This window comes from Symphalangus syndactylus, chromosome 7, assembly GCF_028878055.3.
Source record: "Symphalangus syndactylus isolate Jambi chromosome 7, NHGRI_mSymSyn1-v2.1_pri, whole genome shotgun sequence".
Classification (NCBI taxonomy): domain Eukaryota; kingdom Metazoa; phylum Chordata; class Mammalia; order Primates; family Hylobatidae; genus Symphalangus; species Symphalangus syndactylus.
The window spans coordinates 98869602-98890893 of NC_072429.2; the positions used below are offsets into that span (position 1 = coordinate 98869602).

The 21292-nt window shown below is 40.9% G+C and overlaps 2 protein-coding genes and 1 pseudogene across 3 annotated transcripts in view; 2 read left to right on the forward strand and 1 right to left on the reverse strand.

The window, feature by feature from the left end:
- The first annotated feature begins 2885 nt into the window (after nucleotides 1–2885).
- On the forward strand, nucleotides 2886–6394 carry POLR2K (RNA polymerase II, I and III subunit K). The gene is made up of 4 exons (XM_055286912.2): nucleotides 2886–3078; nucleotides 3711–3780; nucleotides 4192–4284; nucleotides 5654–6394. The coding sequence occupies exons 2-4, from the start codon at nucleotides 3720–3722 to the stop codon at nucleotides 5674–5676; spliced, it is 177 nt and encodes a 58-aa protein (XP_055142887.1). The 5' UTR covers nucleotides 2886–3078; nucleotides 3711–3719; the 3' UTR covers nucleotides 5677–6394.
- A 3726-nt stretch (nucleotides 6395–10120) lies between these two features.
- Nucleotides 10121–21292, forward strand: part of SPAG1 (sperm associated antigen 1) — an 83917-nt gene continuing 72745 nt past the window's right edge. Inside the window, exons 1-3 of one of the 2 annotated variants that reach the window (XM_055286887.2) lie at nucleotides 10121–10304; nucleotides 14458–14599; nucleotides 18397–18556. In XM_055286887.2, coding sequence (XP_055142862.1) covers nucleotides 14460–14599; nucleotides 18397–18556 — 300 coding nt within the window. In that variant the 5' untranslated portion in view covers nucleotides 10121–10304; nucleotides 14458–14459. Of the gene's footprint in view, nucleotides 10305–10697; nucleotides 10803–14457; nucleotides 14600–18396; nucleotides 18557–21292 lie in introns of those variants that run through there. The other variant, XM_055286888.2, reaches the window with a different exon arrangement.
- On the reverse strand, nucleotides 17742–18062 carry LOC129486996 (ubiquitin-fold modifier 1-like; annotated as a pseudogene).

Genomic DNA, 21292 nt, shown 5'->3' on the forward strand with positions numbered 1-21292 from the left:
AAGATGCATTTAGTGTGAGGTTGTTAAGTTTGAGGCACCTGTAGGACTATAAAGAATTAATGAATTACACATTCTTCAAGACAGCACCTCTCTGAAGCCTGCCCCCACACTCCCTGGTAGAGTGAACAGTACCCTCTCTAGCTCTTCAAACAAATCTCTATTACAGCCATTTTACCCTTTCCTGTCCCACATTTGCAATTCTCCTGCAGAATTCTACTGAATTTTCTCTGTGTAGTTTACTACCTTCTAAAATCCCATACTATCTACTCATTTTTGTTTAATGTCTGCTCCCCATCTCCATCCCAATGCAAACAGGGCAGGAAATTTTGCCTATGGTTAAATAAAATCCACCTAACCCCAAAACTATTTAAAAATTGCCCTTTTCTTTTTTCTCCAGTTAATTTATTTTTCTTGAGATATTTTATCATGTCTGAGGAGTAAAAGACTGTATTGTATCTCCTTTATATTGTTCAAGGAAGAATCATTGTCACCTCTCCCCACCTAAAAACGGGCAAAAAGACACCTAGTTATATGTAGTTTGCCTGAGCTTTACTTACATACTCCAGATTTAAGCCACTGAGCTGTAATTTCACATTCTTTACTCGCCACAGTCTTTTGCCTTTTTGCTTCCCTTTCTTTTTTTCTTTCTTTTTTTTTTTTTTTTTTTTTTTTTTGAGACAGAGTCTCACTTTGTCACCCAAGCTGAAGTGAAGTGGGGCAATCTCAGCTCACTGCAACCTCTGCCTCCCGGGTTCAGGCGATTCTTGCACCTCAGCCTTCCGAGTAGCTGAGATTACAAATGCATGCCACCACGTCTGGCTAATTTTTTGTGTTTTTAGTAGAGACGGGGTTTCATCATGTTGGCCAGGCTGGTCTTGAACTCCTGACCTCAAGCAATCTGCCTGCCTCGGCCTCCCAAAGTGCTGGGATTACAGGCGTGAGCCATGGTGCCCAGACCTTTGCTTTCCTTTCTTGCATTGGGTGTCATCCCATCATTGACTTCAGAACTCTAAAACCTACCTGCTTGCCACAAAATCTGATGCTTCTTTTTGGGACCATCCAATAAAACGTAATGGGAGATTTCCCAAATTACCATGATATTCAAGCTATCTGGATATATTTAAGTGAATACAATCAAGGAAAAAAGAAAGACAGAGATTCAGGGGAAAAATAGTAACTTGCATCTCCATAATCTTCTTAATAAAGAGTTAAAAGCACTGTTGTCCAGGATGGCAAGACAACTACCCCCATTAGAACAGAGCAATGCAATGATGTCTGGCATGTAGTACATGCTCAGAAAAAGTTAATGCTATCATTGATAATAGGGTAGCTTACACTGACCATACTCCCAAGTGATCCTAAAACGACCAGTCTCTGCTGATAGGAAAGAGCGTGTTGGATTGGGAACTAGCATTAACATGAATTCTTGTTGAAATTCTGGATCTTCTTGCTATGACTTGTCATTACTTTGCCCTTTTGTAGGGCCCCAGGACCCATTTTTATTCTACATATGTTGATCCATTCTGATCTCCATAAATTGTTCTGCACCAGAATTATCTTGATATTTCAACTGGAGAGTTAATATACAAGATAGCTTGTAAATATGAAAGTTTGACTTTTGGGATCACTCTGTCATCTTTCTCTTAGGATAACAATGGTTCCATCTAATAGTTCTTACAGGGAAGCCTATTGTGCCTCTTGTATTAGATCACCTCTTTAGTTAAGAGGAGAGGTACTTTGTAACAGGGCTAATGGTTAAAATATTTATGTTGTTGTGAAGAAAGAAGCCAGGAATTGCTGTGTTTCCCCGAAAGGTTTTTAAATGGCATCTTCCTGGAAAGATCAACTTAAATCTCTCAAGCTGGTCTGGGGAGATGCAACAGAAGGAGTTTGAACTTCTGGAAGTGAAAGGTGAAGCTCAAAGTTCTCAGATTTCTGGATGGAGAGCCCGAAAGGAGTATAACCTGCTTAATAAAATATCAGACATAGTGCGTGTTGGGAGAAAGAACGCCTACTTTCATTAACTTTAAAATAGTTATTAACAATTAAGTTATTTTTTTTTTTTTTTTTTTTTTTGAGACGGAGTCTCGCTCTGTCGCCCAGGCTGGAGTGCAGTGGCGCAATCTCGGCTCACTGCAAGCTCCGCCTCCCGGGTTCACGCCATTCTCCTGCCTCAGAACAATTAAGTTATTTTTAAACTTTTTTAAGTAGCTTCATTTTCTTCACCCTACTAAGTAAAATATCTTCTGGGAAAAAAGGAAACAAATGTAAACCTTCTGAACCCAACTGATCCATCATATTGTAATTTTGATATTTGAAAGAACGCAACTCCACTGAGCAGGGCGTTTTGTTCTTCTACGGTGGAATACATAGAACGGAGGGCGGGTGAGTAGACAGCGAAAGCTACCAAAATCTCTTAGATTTAAGTGGGAGTTGTTCATGTAGCTACCGTCACGCTAGCCTTTGCTTTAAAACAAGTAAACGGATTGGGCGAGGGATGTGACAGTAGCCTATGAGAGAAGGGGCCAGAAAGCAAAAACAAAATCAAGAGAAAGACAGGAGGCAGCTGCCCCACTGCCCCAGTACATCCAACAATTTTTAAAAACAATCTGGAAAAGTGTTTTTCTACGTGAAAATCATTGGTGTAGTCGATTCTTCTATGCTCGTCCGAGTAACGGCTAGCCTAGTACTTCTCGGACACTGTCATCTCGGTTTTTCTTCTAATCCTCTACCCTTCTGGAAAAGTGTTACTTTGTACCACTACATTAGTCAGAAACACACACCGCCTTGTACTTGCATAACTGTTAAAATGCTCTGCTTTCCTGCAAAATTAAAATAGCTGGGGACCAGGCACTTAAACCCGTAGAATCTAATAGACAGAAAGCCCCTGCTTTACCGCCTTTGCGCAATCCGGGCTGTCTGGCCACGCCTGGGGCGGAAGAGGCGGGGAGAAAGAGAGAGAGAGCCAGAGAGACAGCACCGTGCGTCATGTACCAGCGCCGGAAGTTGGTCTCGACACCTAGACTAGCCGGGTTGTATTTGGAAACGCGGAGTGAGAAGTTTTTCCGTGCTGTGTAGGTAAGCGAATTGGCGGGTTGGGGTTTGTGGTGGATATTTGGGCCAAAACTGGAAAGACACTTGGGGTAAAAAGGTCCGGTATGGGGGTAGAGTTGAGAGTGGCTGGGGATACAGTCCATGCTATCGCTCTTTTCCCTATTTTCTTTTAGTTTAGATGTTTAGCCAACAGGAGTTATTTCATTGTTCTTCCCTCGGTGAGCCTGTTCCCCTGTTGAGGGATATAATTTTTTTTGGCTAACTTCTGCTAGAGTTTGGGAAAACAGAACTTGTGTTAAACGAGAACGCGAGCTTTACAGTCAGATCTGTATCCCTTTGACTTTTAGTAGCTGAGTGATCCTGCGGAAATTAACATAAATATCGGTTGCTTCATCTGTAAAATAAGAGTGATGTCTCCTAGGATTGTTATGAAGATTATAATGGCCTAACACGTATGAAGTAGTTATTATGTCCAGTTTGGGGTAAACGCCCAATACTTGTGTGTATGCGTTTCGTCCTTGAGACCTAACCCATAGGATTTGGGGAAAGGAACAGATTAGGAATTGGGATCTTTTTAGCTTTTCCTGAGAAAAATGGGCCCGGATGGACTTGGGAGAAGCCCTTTTGAGATATTCAGTATTTGAGTCTGATTTCAGGGGCTAACAATGGACACCCAGAAGGACGTTCAACCTCCAAAGCAGCAACCAATGATATATATCTGTGGAGGTAAGAGTAGCACTTACATAAAGTAAGAATATTTTAAGCTTTTTTGAAATTGTTACATTTATTCTTTGCTTAAAGGAGTTACTGGTCTTCAGAGTTAAAAAGTAGAACACTTTAGCAACCATAAAAAAAAAAATCTCGTTGAGGTCTGTAGACCTGGGTTCGTCCTTGGTCTTCTGTTTACTAACAGAAAAAACCAAAGCTCGTTGAGATTTCATTCTCTCTCCTGGAAATGTGCATGGCCTACAACCTTTTTCTTTCCTATTTAGTATATTTAATAAAAGCAGCAGACCCTTGAGATTGAGTATATTTTAGTGTTTTGGATTGCCTTAGGTGAAAAATATAGTTAAGATAATTTGTAATATTTTCCTCTTAGGCATTGAGTAAATTTTTTTTTTTTTTTTTTAATTCTAGAGTGTCACACAGAAAATGAAATAAAATCTAGGGATCCAATCAGATGCAGAGAATGTGGATACAGAATAATGTACAAGAAAAGGACTAAAAGATGTATCCTTTTAACTATGCTTTCTAAATATGAGGTAGGAGGAAATGAATAATGCTGGGGTTGATAAAGATTAATTTCTGGTTAAAATGATAACTTCCTGGATTACAGTACTTAAAAAACAAAGATGATTAGCATTTTCATGGGCCAATGCATAGGCTCTAAATAATCTAAATAATACTAGTTGATTTTGGTTCTCACAAATTTATTTTTTAGGGATTCTGTTCAGTCAAGCTTGAAGATAGGGATACATTCTGAGAATTGTGTCCTTAAGCAATTTCATCATTCCTACAGAAACCTAAACTGTATATCCTACTATACATACACATCTAGGCTATATGGTTGGTATAGCTTATTGCTGCTAGGCTACACACCTGTACAGCATGTTATTGTACTGAATAGACAATTGTAACACAATGTTTTTGTATATCTGAACATAGAAAAGGTACAGCAAAAATAGAGTGTAATCTTATGCGACCACTGTTTATATGTGCTCCATCTTTGACCAAAACGTCATTATGGGTGCATGACTACATTTATATAAGTGTTCATTCTTGAGCTTGAGTTTATGGACAAGCTAAAGTTCACAAGGAGAAATACAAATATTGTGTATACTACCTAATGGAAAAAGTTGTGCATACAAATTGTTCAAATACTGAGAGTAGGCCCAGCATGGTGGCTCACACCTATAATCCCAGCACTTTGGGAGGCTGCAGGAGTTCAAGACCAGCCTGGGCAACATAGTGTGACCCTATGTGGAATACTAAAATACAGAGTAAATTGTTATGATATAACTAACACATACTTTAATTCGACGGATCATCACCTTTAACATTAGTGTTTTTTTTTGTTTTTTGTTTTTTTTTGAGACAGAGTCTCGCTCTGTCACCCAGGCTGGAGTGCAGTGGCGCGATCTCGGCTCACTGCAAGCTCTGCCTTCCGGGTTCATGCCGTTCTCCTGCCTCAGCCTCCTGAGTAGCTGGGACTACAGGCGCCCGCCACCATGCCGAGCTAATTTTTTGTATTTTTTAGTAAAGATGGAGTTTCACCATGTTAGCCAGGATGGTCTCGATCTCCTGACCTCGTGATCCGCCCGCCTCAGCCTCCCAAAGTACTGGGATTACAGGTGTGAGCCACTGTGCCCGGCCTGCTTTAGTGTTTTTTGATACATTTTATGGAAAAGGTGGTGATAAAAATTGAAAGTGTTTTTAGTTTATTTAAAAACCAGTTGTCATAGTAAATAGTGAATTCCATTCTTTTTTGCATTTTAAGTTAAATAACAAACCAGCTTAGTGCAAAGAGAAAGTGACTTTGAAACCTTCAATCTTAATAATGTTTACGTACTGTTTTTGTCCTTACCTCAAATTAATACAGTGGTCGTTTTTGATGCTCGATGAAACCTGGGAATTCAGAGGAATGTCTTCACTTATACTTGGATTTGCTCTCTTCACATTTCTGATTGTTGTATAGCTTTCGATTTTGCTTACAGTAGTTTCCCCTTATGTTGGGGGGATACATTCCAAGGCCCCCAGTGAACTCCTGAAACCTCAAATAGTACCAAACCTTTATACACTGTTTTTTCTTTCCATCTATCTATCTATCTATCTATCTATCTATCTATCTATCTATCTATCTCTATGATAAAGTATAATGTATAAATTAAGCATAGCAAGAGATTAATAATAATGTAATAGAACAATGATAACATACTGTAATAAAAGTTATGTGAATGTGGTTGGTCTCTCTTGCTTTCAAAATATCTTCTTATACAGTACTCACCTATTTTAGAATGTGGTTGACTACAGGTAATTGAAACCACAGGGAAACTTTGGATGAGGGGGTCACTACTGTACTTAGGAATACAACTATATACATATGATTTTATTTTTAAGACCATATTATATTTGGGTATCTACTAATATTTTGTATAAAGCAATTTTTTGTTCCATTACATGACTTTTTGTTTTATTGTATATGTAATCTGACATACAATAAAGGGTAAAGTTGCTTCCCCAAACCACACTTTAATCAAAAGCTAGAATCATCTGCAGTCCTTGTTAAAAATGCAGGTTTCTAGAACCCTCTGAAGTTCTGATTAAATAAATTGCAAACCACTGTCCTGTGTCACTGTGTTATTTGATATGAAGTATACCATTGTGCTTGGTGTCAATATGCATATGTCATCTTGAGTTCAGTTTTTCATTTATTGCTAGGTATAGGCCTTTCTGTATTTTCATATAATGCTTGATTCTCTTTAAAATCTCAGAATAATGAAGGGAAACTTTAATTGTTTTCTGTAAGGCAAAATCAACCCCAAGCAAAGTGAATGAAGCAGGCTATTAAGCCAAGTGCAGTTTCCCAGGTGTAATCACTTATTAAGGTCAACAGTTCTGCTTTTAGGATATAAAAAGAACAGGCAGTGACTCGGGAGGCTGAGGTGGGAGGATCACTTGAACCCAAGAGTTTGAGGCTGCAGTGAGCCATAATCATGCTGCTGCACTCCAGCCTGATGGACAGAGCAACACCCTGAGTCAAGGGCTGGGGAGGGGAGCATTGGTTTACACTGAATTATTGGATAAATGTTTAAGTTTTCAGCCTCGATCTTTGGGTTGTAGAATTAATGGTCACACCTATATGCTATTCTGTTCAAAGATTCCATGGTTGTGGAATGTCATGTTGGCCAGCCTGATGCACATTTTAAAGACTAGATGTATTCCAACTTTATTAATAGCTATGTCTGTCTTTGACATTCAAAATATTGTCCATAATATTTTGTTTAAAAAAACCTGTATTTTTACTACCATCTTCATATTAAATTCTATAAATTTATTACATGCTATATGAAATACTTCCATGCTCAGATTTTTTTTTTTTTTAAGACAGGGTCTCCCTCTGTTGTCCAGACTGGAGTGCAGTGGCATGATCATAGCTCACTACAGCCTCCATCTCCCAGGCTTACACAATCCTCTCACCTCAGCTTCCTGAATAGCTGGGATATAATTTTGTTATATTCCTTCTTGAACTTTTTAGATATGGGAGTCCAATACATGATATTTCTTTATGACAGTTCCCTAAACAGATAAATCCCCAACTTACGGGATAATATAGTTATACTTCTCTTAACTCTTCTAATTTTAGACTAAGTCCTTTGCATATCAGTAGTTTAATTGAATATTGTTATCTGGTTAACTGGACAGAAGAACTTAATGCAAAAAGTATTACAGCTGGAACTCAGACTGCTTTCAGTCAGCCACTTACCTTTTTGTGCTCCCTTCATCTATAAACTAGAAGTAATTTTACCTCTTACCTACTTAGACAGTTTCAAGGAAAAAACTGATATAAAATTGCTTTTAAAACATTCTTTTCAATTAATTTCTAATTAATATGAAAATCAGTAAGCTTGAGCTTGATGTTAGCACATCACTTGGTACCCTATAAACTGCTTACTGACTGCACACACTGAAAAGCACATCCTTGTCCATGGGAAAAGCACTGAATGGAGATTTGTTCAAATCCAGCCCTGCCCCTCAATGACTCGCCAATTCACTTTATTTCTTTTAACTTCAGCTTCATTATCAAAGTGGAGGAATTATGACTATAAGTAATCATAGGGAGTATAGAGATAACAGTGCTTTAAGACAGCTATCTTAAGAGATTGGAGTGAAAAATTCAAAAATGAAATCAGAAATGAAGCCAGGAGTGGCGGTTCACACCTGTAATCCCAGCACTTTGGGAGGCCAAGGCGGGAGGATTGCTTGAGCTCAGGAGTTCAAGAGCAGTTTGGCCAACATGGCGAAACCCTGTCTCTACTAAAAATACAGAAATTACCTGGGTGCGGTGGTACATGCCTGTAATTCCAGCTAATCAGGAGGCTGAGGCATGAAAATTGCTTGAACCCAGGAAGTGGAGGTTGCAGTGAGCCAAGATTGCACCACTGCACTCCAGCCTGGGCGACAAGTTGCCTCATAATACATAATACACACATGTCCTCACCCTTCCTTAGAATAAGCTCTGTGTAATAAGTTTAGGTGGAGTGGTTATTTGAACAGAGGACTGAAGGATGAGAAAGAACATTACGGAGACAGGGAAAACACTCCATGTGAAAATCATGGGGTGGAAAGTGAGCTTAATCTTGTTCCCACTTCAGAATCAAGCCCATGTGACTCAAACTTCGTGACAGGAGGGATAATGGGAGGAGATGAGGTTGCAGAGGTGGGCAGAGGCCAGCTCACTTAGGGTGTTGTGATGCAAAGCCATTGGGACAGTAAGCAGGAGAGTGACCTGGTCTGATGTGAAGAATTACTAGGCTGTTGTGTGAGGATAGACTATATAGGACAGGTGGCAACAAAGAAACAACAGACCGTCTGTAATAGTTAAAGTTAGTGGTAATGGTGGCTGGGCCAGGGCTGTAGTTGTGGAGGTGGTGAGAAGTATCTGGCTGTGGGTTACATTTTGAGATTGAGCCAATGGGACTTACTGATGGATTGGTTAGTAATTAAGAGCTCAGTAAACAATATGGGCTTTGGTGTAAGGCTTTGGGTCCAAATACGTGCACCACCCCTTGTTACCTGGCTAAGTGACCTTACCAGGCCTCACTTTATCTCCTTGTTTCTTGGATGATATCTTCTTTTATCTCTATGAAGACTAAAGTGATTTTTTTTTAATTTTTTATTTATTTTATAGAGCCAGCCTCTCACTATATTGCACAGGCTGGTCTGAACTCCTGGGCTCAAGCAATCTGCCCGCCTTGGCCTCCCAAAGTGCTGGGATTACAGGCATGAGCCACCGTGTCCTGCCAAGCATTAGAATTTTTGCCACTAACAGTACTTGGTAGCAGACTGCAGGTCTGTAATTTAAGTGCAAAAGGGAAAGAGGGAAATACATTTACAGAACTGCCAGGCAGTGTAAATGAACTTTGATCTTCATCATCTATTTTAACTAGTTTGAAATTATAAAACTGAAATAAATTTCCTGACAAGTAACCTCTATTGTTTTATTCATCCGATTTGTATTAGTATTTTGTCTTATTCACCTTTTCATCCCTGTGCTGAGTATGGTGCCTGACTCATAACCAGCACTCAGAAAATGTGGAATTCATGAAAAGGAAGAGGGAATCTTGTCTTTCATTTACTCTTTTGTTTAAAGAGGAAGAAGTAAGTAAATCTTGGTTGCAATGCACTCTGAAATTTTAATTACATTTTTTATAGTTTAGGAGTAATCAATTTACTTAGCAGGGAATACAGCAGTCCAGGATAACAGAACAGTAACAGCGTTTTAAAAAAATATTTTATTTATGGGCCAGGTGTGGTGGCTCACGCCTGTAATCCCAGCACTTTGGGAGGCCGAGGCAGGCAGATCACTTGAGGTCAGGAGTTCAAGACCAGCCTGGCCAACATGGTGAAACCCATCTCTACTAAAAATGCAAAAAAATTAGCCGGCCGTGGTGGCGGGCGCCTGTAATCCTAGCTACTCAGGAGCCTGAGGCATGAGAATTGCTTGCACCCGGGAGGCAGAGGTTGCAGTGAGCCAAGATAACACCACTGCACTCCAGCCTGGGCGACAGAGCGAGACTCTGTCTCCAAAAAAATAAATACATAAATACAATAAAAACTTTAAAAAGTATATATATACTTATTTTGTAGAGGCAGGGGCTCACTGTGTTGCCCAGGCTGGTCTCGAACTCCTGGCCTCAAGCCATCCTCCCGCCTGGGCCTCCCAAAGTGCTAGGATTACAGGCGTGAGCCCCCGCACTCGGCTGATACCAGCGTTTTAACTCTACAACAAATTGAAACTCAAACGAGAGGAAGTGGACCTCTCACACCAACTCATGCCCAAATGGTCCTCTGCCAGTTAAGGCGGGGAAGGTGAACTTGGGGCCGTGGGCAGATCTGCCGGACTGCGGGTCAGGGCGTGGCAGAGGCCCTAGTCCCCGCCCCGGCCGTCAGCCTGTCGCCTCTGGCTCTTGCGGCGCAGCCAGAGCCGGTGCGGCTGCCGCGACCTCCCCGAGGCGGGGCGCTGAGAAGCAGTGAGTGTCTGTGTGTACCTGCCGGCCGGGAATATAGGACTTGTCGCATCTCAGCCCTTCCCTCCCGGAGCGGGGGCGAGAGGTCGAGGCGGGGAGGCGAAGGGGCGGTGGGCCGCGAGGGAGAGGGAGCCATGGGGTGGACGTCCTTCAAGGCCGGGGAACACACGGGGCTTTCCAGGCTGCGGGGGACGGTGGCGGGTGTCGGGGCGCGGTGGCAACGCTGGAGTTCCCGGGTACACCGGCGCAGTCAGCCCTGGTGACCCAAGTCAGGGGCTGGGGAGCAATCTGAGACCATTGCGGCTGGGCTGTGGGGCTCCCCAGTCCCGGCAGGTCCTGGCGCCGCTGTACATAGAAACCGTTGCCACGGCGGGAGGATGCCGTTTCTTTTCGGTCTCCGACTGCAGGGGGCGCTCGGCCCTGTGGATGCAGGAAAGAGGGTGCCTCGGTGGGAGAGACCCAGCTTTTCGCGTTAGAAGACCCGAACAGTTTGAACTGGAGGTATTACTAAGCTGGCCACGAAATATGGGAGGTGGATGTGGATCAGGATGATGGAGAAATTAAATTCAGCTAGGACCGAAGGTTTTCCCAATTAGAGACAAAGACTTTGCAAACAGAGGTGGAAGAGTTGTAAAGTATTGTAGAACTTGTTTTTTGGAACTTGAGATGGACATTTAGTAGTCTTGAGAAGGTGTATCCTACAGAAAGAAAGAAAAAAAACCATGGTAGTTTTCAAAAAGGATTCTCAGAGAGACTTGGTCCAAAGGTAGTGAGTTCTCTCACTTGATTGTTCAGTTATAGATCCAACTCCTCGTTGTACTCTTTCTCCCCTTCTCACTACTGCACTCGATTAGTCAAAAAAAAAAAAAAAAAAAAAGATTCTCAGAGAAATGTTAAAACCATGTTCAGAATGAAATTCATTTGATTAGGTAAGAGTTGGCTCTATCATTTCATGTGTTTTTAATCACATTTTATTGAAATCATAAAATCTCAGGGGTTGCGAAATACCTTCAATTCAAGGTAATCTATTTTAATCCCATTAGATGCTTACATCTCTCCCACCAAAGATCCCTCGCTCTTTGGAAAAATCCTCCAAAGGCAACCCATTCTATTCTGGGCAGCATCAACAATTTACGAGTTCTTCATCTTGCTTTCCGGTAACTTCTGCCCTTAAGGCTATCCTTGTCATGGGAGCCATTCATCAATAGGCCCTGCAGGTATGGTGTGAAAGCCGCAGCTAGATCTCATCCTGAAGCCTAAGAACTGTCATCTGTATCTTATACCTAAGTCAAAGCTGGCAGGAATTTGGAGAAGTGGACAGTGTCGTCCTTATCTGCAGAGGTCTGATATATGACCAGACTCCCAGAGGGCTGAAAGAAATACTTCTATGAATTAGACCCATTGCTACTTCTTGTTTTTAAAATCATTGCCCAAGTACAGTGGGCTTTCTTTAACCTTTGACAGTGACCCACAATAAGAAGTATAGTTTACTTTGTAACCTCGTGCATTTATATACACACATAATTTCCATTTATATAGACATGAAGTAAAAGTTTTTATAAAGCAATATTTACTTTAATATTATATGTCAGGTAGTCTATTTTTTTATTCTATTCCATTTCATTATAAAACAATGTTAAATGCAACTCACCAAATTTATGTGTTGCTACCTGCAGTTTGAAAATCACTGGTACAGTGGTTAAGTATGTGGGCTCTGTAGTTAGCCTATTGAGACTCATATCCTTAGTTCCCTTGTCGACTTGCTCATTTGTAAAATACGAGTAATTATTAATATCCTTTATGAGAGAGTTTTTGAAGATCAGGTGAGATAAGCTATGGCACATGGTAATTTAGCTCCATAAATGTTAACTGTTACTACTAATGTCACTTAAAACCTACCCAATACAGTAATTGAGGGATTAAATGAAGTAATATATGTAAAGAACTTAGAATGGTGCCTAGCACACATTAAGAAGTATATATTTGTTGCTATATTATTATCACTAGCATTAGCAGCAGTATCTTTAAAGTGATGTTCTCCAAGGCCTCCTTATTCCCAATTCAATTAAATTCAGCGAATGTTGCTGAAGGGGTATGGGCACTACTTATTATGTTAGCCCTGGAGCTGTGAGGATAAATAAAATTCTTTCACAATTTAGAAGGGAAGACAAATAAACATAATTCAAATTTGTGCTAAGAGAGAGGTATGTACAGGGCCCGACACGGTGGCTTACACCTGTGATCCCAGCACTTTGGGAGGCCAAGGCAGGCAGATCACTTGAGGTCAGGAGTTCAAGACCAGCCTGACCAACATGGTGAAACTCCGTCTCTACTAAAAATACAAACATTAGTTGGGTGTGGTGGCCCGTGCCTGTAATCCCAGCTACTCAAGAGGCTGAAACAGGAGAATCGCTTGAACCCAGGAGGAGGATGTGGCAGTAAGCCAAGATTGTGTCACTGCACTCCAGCCTGCGTGACAGAGCAAGACTCCAACTCAAAAAAAAAAAAAAAAAAAAAGAGAGGTATGTACAGAGTGCCCTTAGCACACAGTTCATTGTGTGGTAGGGAGAAGAAGTAGGCAGGGAGTGGGAAAAAGGATTGTGTTAAGGCAAGTTACAGAAAGGATATTATTATTTATGTTTATGGTGAATCACAAAGAATGATTGGGATGTTAACAGACAGCTAAACTAGCAGAAGGTCATTCAAAATTAACATTAAAAAATCTTAAAAAGCAGTTTGGGCACCACAACCTTCTCTGTCATTGTATTCCAGCTTTGCTTAAGTGAAGATTAAGTGAGGTAATCCGTGTATGGCACACAGTAATTTAACTCCATAAATGTCAACTGTTGTTATCAGGGACAGAGAATTCAAAATTAGTTGACTTCCTCCGTGGAAAAAAAACGTCTACCTTCTTTTTCTACAGAGGTACCTAGAAGGGCTGGGCGTGATGGCTCACACCTGTAATCCCAGCACTTTGGGAGGCCAAAGCGGGAGGATCACTTGAGCCCAGGAGTTCGAGACCAGCCTGGGGAAAATGGCAAAACCCCATCTCTACAAAAAAATCTAAGAAAAATTAGCTGGGAGTGGTGGCACGTGCCTGCAGTCCCAGTTAGTCAGGAGTCTGAGGTGGGAGGATCACCGAGTCCAGAAGGTCAGGCTGCAGTGACCCACGATTGCACCACTGCATTTCAGCCTGGGTGACAGAGTGATACCATCTCAAAAACAAAAATAAAACACTCCACCTCCTTTTATACAGAAGTACCTGTGTGGCAGGCCAGGTCTCACTAACGCAGGCCTCCATAACAATGATTTCAGTACTGACTGAGTGGTTCAGTTAAATATTAAAAGCCAGTGCCCTTATACAAAGGCTGGGATGTAAAAAAAAGCCCACCAAGAGTTTTGCCTAGGCCTTTCCTGGGCCTTAAAGCATGACAAAATAGCAAACGAATTTTTAACAGGACCCATTTAGGATTAAACAAGTTTTACTGTGGGTCTGAAGAAACTCCCCAGACCCACACAAACAAGTTTATGGGGGGTCTGAAGGAACTCCCCAAACCTCTGTGATTTAGCAGGAGACAAGATAAGGGTAATTGCCCCAGCACCTGGACCCATTTAAATTAAGTAAATTTACTGAGACCGCAGAGGAAGGTCTTCAGGACTCAGACTTTAGTTATAAATTAAAAGAAGTTAATCACTTATGTCTTTAGATGAATGCAGTCTTACACATGGGCATATGGCTTAGAAGGTATATAAGCTCTGGAAAACTTCGTAATTTTGAGTTGGTCTGGCGATAATTTCCAGGCCTTCTCCCTGTAACCAGTTGCAGAAATAAATACTGTCTTCCTCCTCAGTTCATCTGCATCTCGTTATTGGGCCACAAAACTAGCAGGCCAACCCTCAGTTTGGTTCAGGAACACCTAGGCGGGACAGGCGCAATGGCTCATGCCCGTAATCCCAGCACTCTGGGAGGCTGAAGCAGGAGGATTTCTTGAGGTCAGAAGTTAGAGACCAGCCTGGACAACATAGGGAGACCCTGTCTCTACAAAAAATTTTTAAAAATTCAAAAAAATACAAAGAAGTACCTACATGGTTACCACTATCCAAATTGAGTGTTATTTATACATTAGATTAATAACTTTTAAATATTGTATTTCAGCTATGACTACCAAAGATTATCCATCATTGTGGGGCTTTGGAACAACAAAAACATTTAAAATTCCCATTGAACATCTGGATTTCAAATACATTGAAAAATGTTCAGATGTTAAACATCTGGAAAAAATTCTTTGTGTGCTCAGGTAAGCATTTTAAAATCATTACATGTTTTAGTATGACAGTTTTAATTATCTTGTTGTTACCTTCTGAAGGTAAAAGCTACATTAGAAATATTGAAGAAAATTCTCAAATATTGAGATTGTTGTTTTTGCCCATGCATGGTAGGTCCCAAAATAGTGGTTTTGATCCTATGGTTAGTTTGGAGAGTTCCACCTAGGTCTACTGCCAGCATGAGACTTAGGCTAATTAATATCCAGGAGGGCATTTTTCTTGCCTTCTCTGCATTTTCTAGGAGAAGGTAAAGTAGCTGTGAAAGCAGCCATTAGGGTGGGGTGTGATGGCTCATGCCTGCAACCCCAGCACTTTGGGAGGCTGAAGCAGGTGGATCATTTGAGCTCGGGAGTTCAAGACCAGCCTGAGCAACAGGGTGAAATCCTGTCTCTACAAAAAATACAAAAATTATCTTGGCCTGTAGTCCCAGCTACTCAGAAGGCTGAGGTGGGAGGATTGCTTGGGCCTTGGAGGCTATAGTGATCCCTGGTTGTGCCACTGCACTCCAGCCTGGGTGACAGAGTCTCAAAAAATAAAATAAATAAAATAAAATAAAAAAAAGCTATTAGGATTACCGGTAAGCTTATCTCACCAGCCTAGTCTGGTGGCGCTTTCCCACTTCATATCACCTGACAACAAGGGAGGGTGACCCACCGCACACTGATCACATGGAGGGTGATGGGGAGGCCTGAAGGTAATATCAGAAGGCAGGGAATTAGGACCTTTTCAGGGTAGAGCCCCATCCTAGTGACTGTCCAACTGAATATACATCAAATGTGGTTGTTTAAAATGCACATTTGAGGGCTCTATTCCCAGCGATTCTTCTTCAAAAAATCTGGGGTAGGGCCAGGGAACATGTGTTTTTAACAATGGAGCTGGCTGATTGATGTGCAGGTATTCAAGGAACCCACTTCAAGAAACACTGTCCTGAGGAGTACCAACCTGTGACACCTCTTTTGGATTTCTTTTCTTTTTTCTTTTCTTTTCTCTCTCCCTTCCTTCCTTCCTTCCTTCCTTCCTTCCTTCCTTCCTTCCTTCCTTCCTTCCTTCCTTCCTTTTTTGTTTTTATGACTGGATCTCACTATGTTGTCCAGGCTGATATCAAACTCCTGGACTTGAGCAATCCTCCTGCTTTGGCCTCCCAAAGTGCTGGGGCCTTGGGTCTCTGGAGCTATTTTCATTTGGATACCAGAGTTCTATTGCAGAAGACACTTGTGGAGCATGAGCTATTTTCCAGGACATCTAGAATTCCTATTACCCTGTGGTGGTTCTTTATTTCCTCTATCCCTATTCCTTATCACTGGGTTCTTTCCTTTTTCTCTTTCATCACCTTTAGCTTCCTGTCTTCTCTGTTGGTCCGCAGCCAGATGCTGATGTAATAACATCATCATTTTTAAAATGGAAAGTGAAAAATCAATAATATCAATTGTTTTCCCTTTTTTAGCAGAATATTAGCATGTATACTTGGTCAAGGACGGATAAATAAAAATGAAAAGTTTATTGGATGAAACAGTTGGAAAGCTACAGTTATAATAATGTTGGTTCCAAGAAAGTTTATGAATAGCCTAATTCAGTGATAATATATTGAACTTGGAATTGTTTTTTAAAATTTAATTTGGAAATGAAATTTATTTATATTTTTCTAGAAATGTAAGAGCAAACAGACCTAAAAAAGAATGGGAAAAAACTGATTTTCCTTAAAATAAAAGGAACAGATGTCTCCATTTAACTCTCTAAGTAAGGAATTCTGTTCCTTGAGTGGCTGAATTTCAGGGTGTTTTGTTTAAGCTGTTTATCTGCCATTTTCTTCCTACCTCTTTGAAATAAAAAAATTTATGAACAAAAACTCCTCGTTGAAAAGGAAGTCCAAATTCTCTTTCTGCCAATCTCTAATATTGAATTTATGAGTTTAATATCATGTACAAAATGAACATATGAACACATATATGTTGAAGAGAAAATATTATTCTGTTTTTGTTAGATTAAAATTTTGTTTATTTGGTTGATATTAAACTGAAATTTATATGACACATGAGATTTGAAACTTAGAAAAAGTAAATGATTGGCCGGGCGCGGTGGCTCACGCTTGTAACCCCAGCACTTTGGGAGGCCGAGGCGGGCGGATCACGAGGTCAGGAGATCGAGACCACGGTGAAACCCCGTCTCTACCAAAAATACAAAAAAAATTAGCCGGGCGTGGTGGCAGGCGCCTGTAGTCCCAGCTACTCGGAGAGGCTGAGGCAGGAGAATGGCGTGAACCCGGGAGGCGGAGCTTGCAGTGAGCCGAGATCGCGCCACTGCACTCCAGCCTGGGTGACAGAGCAAGACTCTGTCTCAAAAAAAAAAAAAAAAAAAAAAAAAAAAAAAAAGTAAATGATAAAAATTTTTTTTATTTTTATTTTTTGAGATGCAATCTCACTCTGTCACCCAGGCTGGAGTGCGGTGGCGTGATCTCGGTTCACTGCAACCTCTGCCTCCCAGGTTCAAGTGATTCTGCTGCCTTAGCCTCCTGCATAGCTGGGATTACAGGTGCCTGCCACCACGCCCGGCTAATTTTTGTACTTTTAGTAGAGAGTCCGTTTCGCCATGTTGGCCAGGCTGTTCTTGAACACCTGACCTCAAGTGATCCGCCTGCCTTGGCCTCCCAAAGTGCTGGGAATACAGGCCTGAGCCACAGTGCCCAACCTGATAAAAATTTAATATAGTTAACTATTCATTGATATGTTTATTGACTTCATCATAAGCTATATATTTAATTAAAAATCAAACTGAGTCTGCAAACCAGATGCTATCAAGCAAATTACCATCCATGATCCATAATTCTTTTTATATTTTTAACTCAGACAAATATGTAAGATTTAGTAAGTTTTAATGTTTCAAATGTTTTCCAAAAAATTATCAGAAGCTCCCAGTTATAAAATAGTTGGATAATCCATTCACCCCAAATGAACTACCTGTCTGCGTGTGAGGCAGCAATCTTCTGTGACACTATAACCCTTAATTCATATGCATTCCCTCTTCACATGAAGAGTACAGACAACAAAAAGGGACAGATGAGTCTCATTATTCATTGACTCTTGGTGTTTTCATAGTGTGTTAAATGCCCGATTTCAATTTTACAGCAACAAAAAATACCAATATTTATTTTGAAAGGTAATTGTATGTTCCAAGCAGCCGATATTAACAACTTCCATCATGACTCTAGGAGTAATTCGCAGTTCTGAACCGTGTTTTAGAAAAACATTTCCAGCGGTCTGTGCAGGATTTTTTCTTATTCCATCATTGGTAATAACTGCACTTCTTGCAGCAGGAACTTGAAATTCTTCTGTTGCAAACTGTAAGACTGCTGTGAAAGGTGTACTTTCAGGAACAGAGTACTTTGTACGCCAGCCGTGGGTCAGACCTCAGAGTGATCTTAAAGGAAACCTTTGACATGGTGGTGCCGGGAGGAACCCAGAATCCATGCCAACTCTGCGGAGCAGCCCCACTTCCTCCACGGTGCCGGGAACCGCCCCGCCCCACTCACCCTTATCCAGTTTTTAAAATGTGTGATGAAAATTGGTTTCTTTGGAGTTCCTTTTTTTCTTCTTTGTATCATTCCACAGATGCGGGTAAAAATGGAGACTGTGCGGGTTGAGGAAAGAGACTGGGAAGCAGCCCTTGAGATCTCCACAGAACCTCAGGGCTCCATGGAACCCGCCTGCAAACCGCTGGTCTCGATGATCCTAAATAAGGTGCTAACTCTAAAACGTATTTATTTCGTTTTAAGGTCTGGTGAGGAAGGATATTATCCTGAACTTACAGAATTTTGTGAAAAGCATCTTCAAGCCTTGGCCCCTGAAAGTAGAGCTTTGAGGAAAGATAAACCAGCAGCAACAGCAGCCAGTTTTACAGCTGAAGAATGGGAAAAAATTGATGGTGATATAAAGGTATGTAGTAATACCAATTTTCCATAGATATTGTTGAGACATTGTACATATGTTTACTTCACTTATCTGAAATCCTAGGCTTCTTGTTTGTCCGTAAAGGTCTTTTAGTGTCAATTAGGCAGGATTGGTTGCTTATTACACTCAGGGGAAAACTGCTAATTCACGTGTGTGTACGTCCATACATGTGTGTATTTAAATTGACTGAATACTATTCTGTCCTATTAAAAAACCTATAATTTAATCATCTTCAATAAATAGTGCTGTATAAACATGTTTATTTGTAATTTTTTTTCTTCTTTTTTTTTTTGAGATAGAGTCTTGCTTTGTTGCCCAGGCTGGAGTGCAGTGGCACGATCTTGGCTCACTGCAACCTCTGCCTCCCGGGTTCAAGTGATTCTCCTGCCTCAGCCTCCTGAGCAGCTGGGATTACAGGCGCATGCCACCATGCCTGGCTAATTTTTGTATTTTTAGTAGAGATGGGGTTTCACCATGTTGGCCAGACTTCTCGAACTCCTGACCTCAGGTGATCCACCCACCTTGGCCACCCAAAGTGCTGGGATTACAGGTGTGAGCCACCATGCCTGGCCTATTTGTAATTTTTTTGCACCTCCCTGATTATTTCCTCAAGATAAATTATTAGAATTCAAATTGCTTGGTCAGGTGTGGTTGCTCACACCACCTGTAATCCCAGCACTTTGGGAGGCTGAGGCAGAAGGATCACTTCAGGCCAGGAGTTTGAGACCAGCCTGGGCAACATAGTTAGAGCTGTCTCTACAAAAACATAAAAATTAGCTGGACGTGGTGGCATGTGCCTGCAGTCCCAGCCATTCAGGAGGCTGAGACAGGAGGATCACTTTATCCTGAGAGACCGAGGCTGCTGTGAGCTATGATGGTGTCATTGCACTCCAGCCTGGGTGACAGAGTGAGACCCTGTCTAAAAACAAAAAGCAAGAGAAAGAGAAAAAGAATTTAAATTGTTTGGTCAAAGGATTTGAATGTTTTTAAGCCTTTTCAAACATATGTTCTCAGAAAAGTTGTACCTTCATACACCACCCCCAACAGTGTATAAGAATGCCCAAGCCAGGTGCAGTGGTGTGTGCCTATAGTCCCAGTTACTCAGGGAGGATTGCTTGAACCCAAGAGTTTGAGGCCAGCCTAGACAATACAGAGAGACCCGGTTTCTTTATTTAAAAAAAAAAATGCCCATTTTTAGGTACTCTTTGCTGGATACTGTAATCATTTTTCGTCAATTAAATAGTTGAAAAAATGGTAGTACCATAGTCCCTTCTTGTCTTTGGGGCATACTTTCCAAGACCCCCAGTAGATGCCTAAAACTGCAGATAGTACTGAAGCCTAAATATACCGTGTTTTTTCCTCTATATGCATATCTATGATAAAGTTTAACTTATAAATTAGGCATCGTAAGAGATTAACAGTAAAAAACAGAACAATTATAACAGCATACTGTTGTAAGAGTTATCTGAATATGAGCTCTCTTTCTCTCAAAATATCTTACTGTATTGTACTCACCTATTTTTGGATGGCAGTTAACTGTGGGTAACTGAAACCACAGAAAGCAAAATTACACATAAGGGGAGGACTATTGTAGTATATTTTTTGATTGCTAGTAAAGTTATTTTTCATGGATCTGTCACTTAAATTTCTTCTTAAATATTTACAGATTTCTTTTAATCAGCTTTATTGAGGTAAAATTTACATTCCATACAAATTACCAACTTTATAGTGTACATTTCACTGAGTTTCGACAAATGTATATGATACAGAACATTTCCATCACCACTAAAAGTTTTCTCTTGCCCATTTGCAGTCAGTGCAGACCCCACTGCCTGGCCTTTGGCAACCACTGAACTGTCAGCATAGTTTTGCCTTTTCTAGACTTGCATATAAATGTAATCATATAGTATGTTGTTCCTGTGTGTCTTCTTTCACTTATATAATGCTTTTGAGATTCATCTATGTTGTTGCATGTGTCCATAGTTCGCTCCTCTGAGTTGCTGAGTAGTATGGAATTGTATGACTATCCCACAGTTTGTTTACCCACTTAACTTTGATAAGACCCCCAGTGGATGCCTAAAACCTAGATAATACTGAGCCTTAAATATACTGTTTCAACTGCCAAAATGTTTTCCAAAGTGGCTGTACCATAGTGCAATCCTGACAGCAATATATAAAATTTCCACCTGATTTACATCCTGGTCAGCACATAGTATTGTCCGTTTTGTTAGTTTTAGCCATACTACCAGGTATCTCATTGTGGTTTTAATTTGCATATCTCTAATGACTAATGATATTGAGTATCTTTTCACGTAACTTCTATTGTGAAGTGTCTTTACATCCTTTGCCCGTTAAAAAAAAAATTGCCTTGTGTTCTTAGTGAGTTGCCAAATAATTGTTCTTTATCAGATACATTGCTTTGTTGCCCAGGCTGGAGTGCAGTGGCACTATCATGGCTCACTGCAGCCTTGACCTCCCAGACTCAAGCGATGCTCCCACTTCAGCCTCCAGAGTAGCTGGGACCACAGGTGTGTACCACCACACCTGGCTATTTTTTTTTTTAATTGTTTGTAGAGACAGGGCTTCACTATGTCGTCCAGCCTAGTCTTGAACTCCTGGGCTGCTTTGGCCCCTCAAAGTGCTGGGATTACAGCATGAGCCACCATGCCCACCCATCTTTTCTTTTTCTTTTTTTTTTTTTGAGACAGAGCTTTGCTCTTG

Excerpts from the sequence above, each read along its gene's own strand:
- POLR2K (XM_055286912.2), top strand. The coding sequence starts at position 3,720 with ATGGACACCCAGAAGGACGTTCAACCTCCAAAGCAGCAACCAATGATA. Across the intron at positions 3,781-4,191 it reads AATGATATATATCTGTGGAG|AGTGTCACACAGAAAATGAA; the intron begins GTAAGAGTAGCA and ends TTTTAATTCTAG. Across the intron at positions 4,285-5,653 it reads CAAGAAAAGGACTAAAAGAT|TGGTCGTTTTTGATGCTCGA; the intron begins GTATCCTTTTAA and ends AAATTAATACAG.